Source organism: Sabethes cyaneus, chromosome 2 (genome assembly GCF_943734655.1).
Source record: "Sabethes cyaneus chromosome 2, idSabCyanKW18_F2, whole genome shotgun sequence".
Lineage (NCBI taxonomy): Eukaryota > Metazoa > Arthropoda > Insecta > Diptera > Culicidae > Sabethes > Sabethes cyaneus.
In genome coordinates, this window is record NC_071354.1 from 215,492,225 (window position 1) to 215,496,635 (window position 4,411).

A 4,411-nucleotide genomic window follows, 5' to 3' on the forward strand; every position below is an offset into this window, starting at 1 on the left:
TCAATTTCGAGTACAGTACGACTACAACTGGAAGTTTACCGTAAGACTTTTAGTCTGAATTGGTCCAAACTTAAGTCCAATTTCATGCCAATTTGAGTCTAACATCACGGCAAATTTCAAATACAAATATTCAATTTTAAAATTAATTTCAAGTGCGAGTTCAAATCCAATTTCAAGCTCTATTTTATGAGCCACTTGAAGCCCTATTTCATGTCTAATTTTAATTTGAATGAGAGGTATTCATCCAAGTCCAAGTTCCAATGTAATTTGAAGACAGGCTTCACGTTTTAATTGGGATTTAAGTCCAATTTCATACCAATTTAAAGCCAAAATTCAAGTTCCTTTTTCAGTTCAATTTCTATTCTAGGCTTAAGTCTGCTGGGGCGGCAAGGATGGGGCACGTCTCTCACCTTCTCTATGAAATTAAATGTGAAAAATCCTCATAATGTAACATGGAATTCTGGACTTTTTAATCTAATCAACCGATATTTTTGCGATAAGTAAATATTTGCGTGAAAATAGATCCACTACTCTACGATGATTTTTCCACGCCAAAACTTGCTTCACCTTCTATTTAGATCTGGGCACGCCAGCGGCAGCGATGCTGCTACGGATCTAGGCGATAAATTGAACGACCAAACGACGTTTTGTTTAGAAAGCCTTTCGCCAGCTGAGATAAGCTTTCGATAAGCTTATCTCTCGCTAAATAACAATAATATCAAAAATAAATGCAGTGCAGGTTACAGCAACCTTTTGGTCATAAATCATTGTGAAAAATAGCAAATATTTCAGTGTTAAGTTCGAAACACCAACACATCGTTCTAACCAGGACTGAAAAAATTCGGTTTCACTACATAGATTGATGACCAGGGATCAATGGGTACTAACATATTAGTTGCTTCCAGAAAACTTTCATAATGTTAAACGAAAAAGCACTTATTACTAACGGTTACTTGCGCTATTGTATTTTGTACAACCCACGCGGTATTTTGATATATCTCGGGATTCTGGCAATAAAGAATGTTACGGTTTTTAGCAAAGTTAATCAGTGGACCAAGATCTTTCGATTGGTGGATAAAATTTTACACGTTCGTCAACATTCGGCGTTAGTATTCGAGTGAATTTTGATCAGTTTTCACATGCCTGTGGATCGACGTTGGCACTAGTAATGAAAAGTAAATAGAGAATGTTGAATTACCTCGGGCATTTATTATTTACGACAAAATCAGGATAAAATTTCAAGCTGATCAAGATAGATAGATAGATATATTCTAATTTTTTCAGGCTAATATAAGTAGCCATATTAGGAGTGAAATAAAAGTCAGTTGGAACTAAAGTTGAAGGATTTTGAATACTCCAAATACTTACGTCACCTTTAGATGAACAACATTAATCGAATCTCAAATATTTAAAACCGCATTTCATATTGCTTTCTCAAACTTCGTAACACTTCCCGAGTAGAGTAGTAAATAAAACAAGTTGTATAATCATTTTGATCAATATATTCATGTTTCTTTATCTTTTCTGTCGTTGTTGTAATATCGTAATAGTTGAATTTATCACTAAATACTAGAGTAAGATTATACTATCTTGCAATGCACGTAGAGAGATTACTATGATAACAGAATGATGCATCCCACGCTAGGTTGGTTGAACTTTTTTATACATTTTTTTGCCTTTTCTTGATTTTTGTTGTACATTTACATCATTATAAAAAAAACTTGCATCTGTTGTGGGTTTTAAACCTTTTTCTCTAAACAATAAATATAGAAGCTCGATTTCTGCCGTGCATTCGTTCAGGGTACCGAAGAAGCATGGTGGAAAGCATGCTGAATCAGAAATAAAATGGAAATGAGTTTTTACAGAAACAAAAAAAAAACGAAAAACTGAAGCGACTCGCTTCGGGCTTACAGTGTTCTGCTAGGTATAATGTTGTAGTTTAGAATTCAATCTATACACAGTAGGACAGCAATTCGCTGAGACTCGCACATACACATACACACTCACAGATCCAATTTTATGATACATCACAAGGTTTGCTTAAAAGTTTAATCTGGTTATGCCTAGCTTTGCACATTCACCTATCCGCTCCTGGGTATTGTTTGAATCGAACTTTAAGTGGGTTTCACGGCATATAATACATTACACACATAGATAAGCAGATTTGTGCCATGGTACATTTAGCGGACGATTCGATTTGACCGTTATGTAATAATTTTTCACTATTATGTACAGTATTCTTAAACTTTTTTTTTCTAGAAATTGCTACGAGAACACGTATCGTTTTGCCGGGACGTTTCTTTTTCTTCGGGAAAAATCCTGTTAACATTTACAGAGTCCAATTAACTGTCTATTTTGAAACAACACTATACCGAATTTTTGCAAGTTTGCACCGATTAGTTTTGCATTTCAAGAAAAATATTAAGGAATGAGATGCTCGCTTAAATCTAAACAGTTTGCGAACTTATAATGAAAATAAATAAAAACCGCACGTCAGTCGTTGTATTTACTTCCTCTTAAAACTAATTGCGTCTGTTCGTTCTGTGGTGCTCTCTTGCCGGGTAGATTGTAGCTAATTTGTCTGGAATCGGTGGAATCAGGCTGTGTACGCACGAACATACACTACGAACGAAAAAAAAGTAAAACTCGATCCCTATAAAATTTACGGCGAATTCCCACAAAAAAGCACGAATCGAAATATTTTTCAAGGCCAACTAGCACTCATTTTCGGCGAAGAAGCTTCTCGAATTGAAGAGCACATATGGTACTGAATAGCAAACCAGCAACTAAGCCGACGGAACGATGAATGATTGATGCTTTCAAGCGCACTTCAGCAAGAGAGCACCTACTACAGCGTGAGAGATGCGATCTGAACAATGTACACATAGCCTAAAGCCCCGGATACCTTTTCTTACACGTACTTGATACCACAATCCTGGTAGTAGCCGACGTGTGACCGATAATGTCCAAGATGACTGAGGTTACCGGCGGTCAGGTGTCCGGCTGCGACGGCGGCTGCAGCTGCCGCAGAACTGCTTGTCGTGCCTGGAATAACCGGTGGACTGGCGGACGTTATACTGTTGCTCGGGCTGCCTGTATCCAGTTGGCAGTTGGTTTGACTGTGCTCGAAAACCATGTCCCGAAAGCCGGACGAATGCTGCGTCGATGTCGGAATGGTCGGTGTTGACGAACTGCCTCCGGAGGTATTCCCAATCGATTCCGGTGGAGTCTCTGGCGTGTACCATCCTCCATGTGGAGGCGGATGATGGGCGGTACTATGCTGGTGACGGTATTGCGTCGATGTTGTCACCAATTGGTCTTCGTTGAAGTGGTACGGATAGGACGTATGGTGAAGCCGTGGATTGTAGACGTTCATTAAAGAATCCACCGTGAAGCCATGGTCACCGGTTGAAAGGTGATTCATTTGCGTAGCCAGCGTTTCGTGGCAGGAGTTGAGAATCGTAGGCGTTAAACTATCCTTAACCATGCACTGCGCAGCAAGATCAAGTCCTGGCTCTCGCTTGAACTGATGGCTAAATTGTTTACCATCCAGATGGGAAGCGCCCATAATTTTGATTGGCTTTATATCACCCATTTTCTCCTCTAGCATCATACCTTGGCGCTTCGCCATTTCTTCCTTTTCCCTGAGGGCATCCTTTTTCTTGAACCGTCGTCTACGGCGAAGGTACGATCCGTTGTCGAACATGTTGTACGAGTCGGGATCGAGTGTCCAGTAGCTGCCTTTACCTGGTTTCTTATCATCGCGTGGTACCTTGACGAAGCATTCGTTCAAGCTCAGATTATGCCGAATCGAATTTTGCCATCCTTGCTTATTTTCCCGATAGTACGGAAAGGCATCCATGATGTACTGATAGATTCCGTTCAGGGTGATCTTTTTGTCGGCAGCATTTTGAATTGCCATAGTTATCAGAGCAATGTAGGAATAGGGAGGTTTCACCATTTCCTTATTTTGATGGGCAGCCGTCAGAGCGTAGGCGGACCTAGCGTACGGATATCTTGAGTATTGATCGTACGGGTAATGATGAGAAGGAGCCATGGTTCCGGTGTTGGCCGGATATCCCGGCTGCACATGACCGTAGTGCCGCGAGAAAGTGTTCTGATCCGTAAACAAGGTATGCATCCTGGCTGGGTACACTTTTCAAACACAATATCAGCTGCCAAAGAGGTCGCGTGTCTCCGCTGGATCACTTGCTGTTTGTTTGTAGTTTAAACAGCTAAATTTGTTATTCCCAACAATATTATCTTCCACAACAAGTTTGTGCAAATATTTTTTTCGTTAAACTGGTTTTCTCCGAGCTTGAGTCCACTCACACACTCTCTCACTAATCGTCTTGCTTCCAATAATAATAAAAACCCGGACCATTTACGAAAAAGGCGAGACGGTTGAAGG

General features: G+C 40.1%; 1 protein-coding gene across 1 annotated transcript; it reads right to left on the reverse strand.

The window, feature by feature from the left end:
* Positions 1–2,911: 2,911 nt before the first annotated feature.
* On the reverse strand, positions 2,912–4,141 carry LOC128736639 (fork head domain-containing protein crocodile). Its single transcript, XM_053831126.1, has one exon. The coding sequence runs from the start codon at positions 4,139–4,141 to the stop codon at positions 2,912–2,914; it is 1,230 nt and encodes a 409-aa protein (XP_053687101.1).
* Positions 4,142–4,411: the final 270 nt, after the last annotated feature.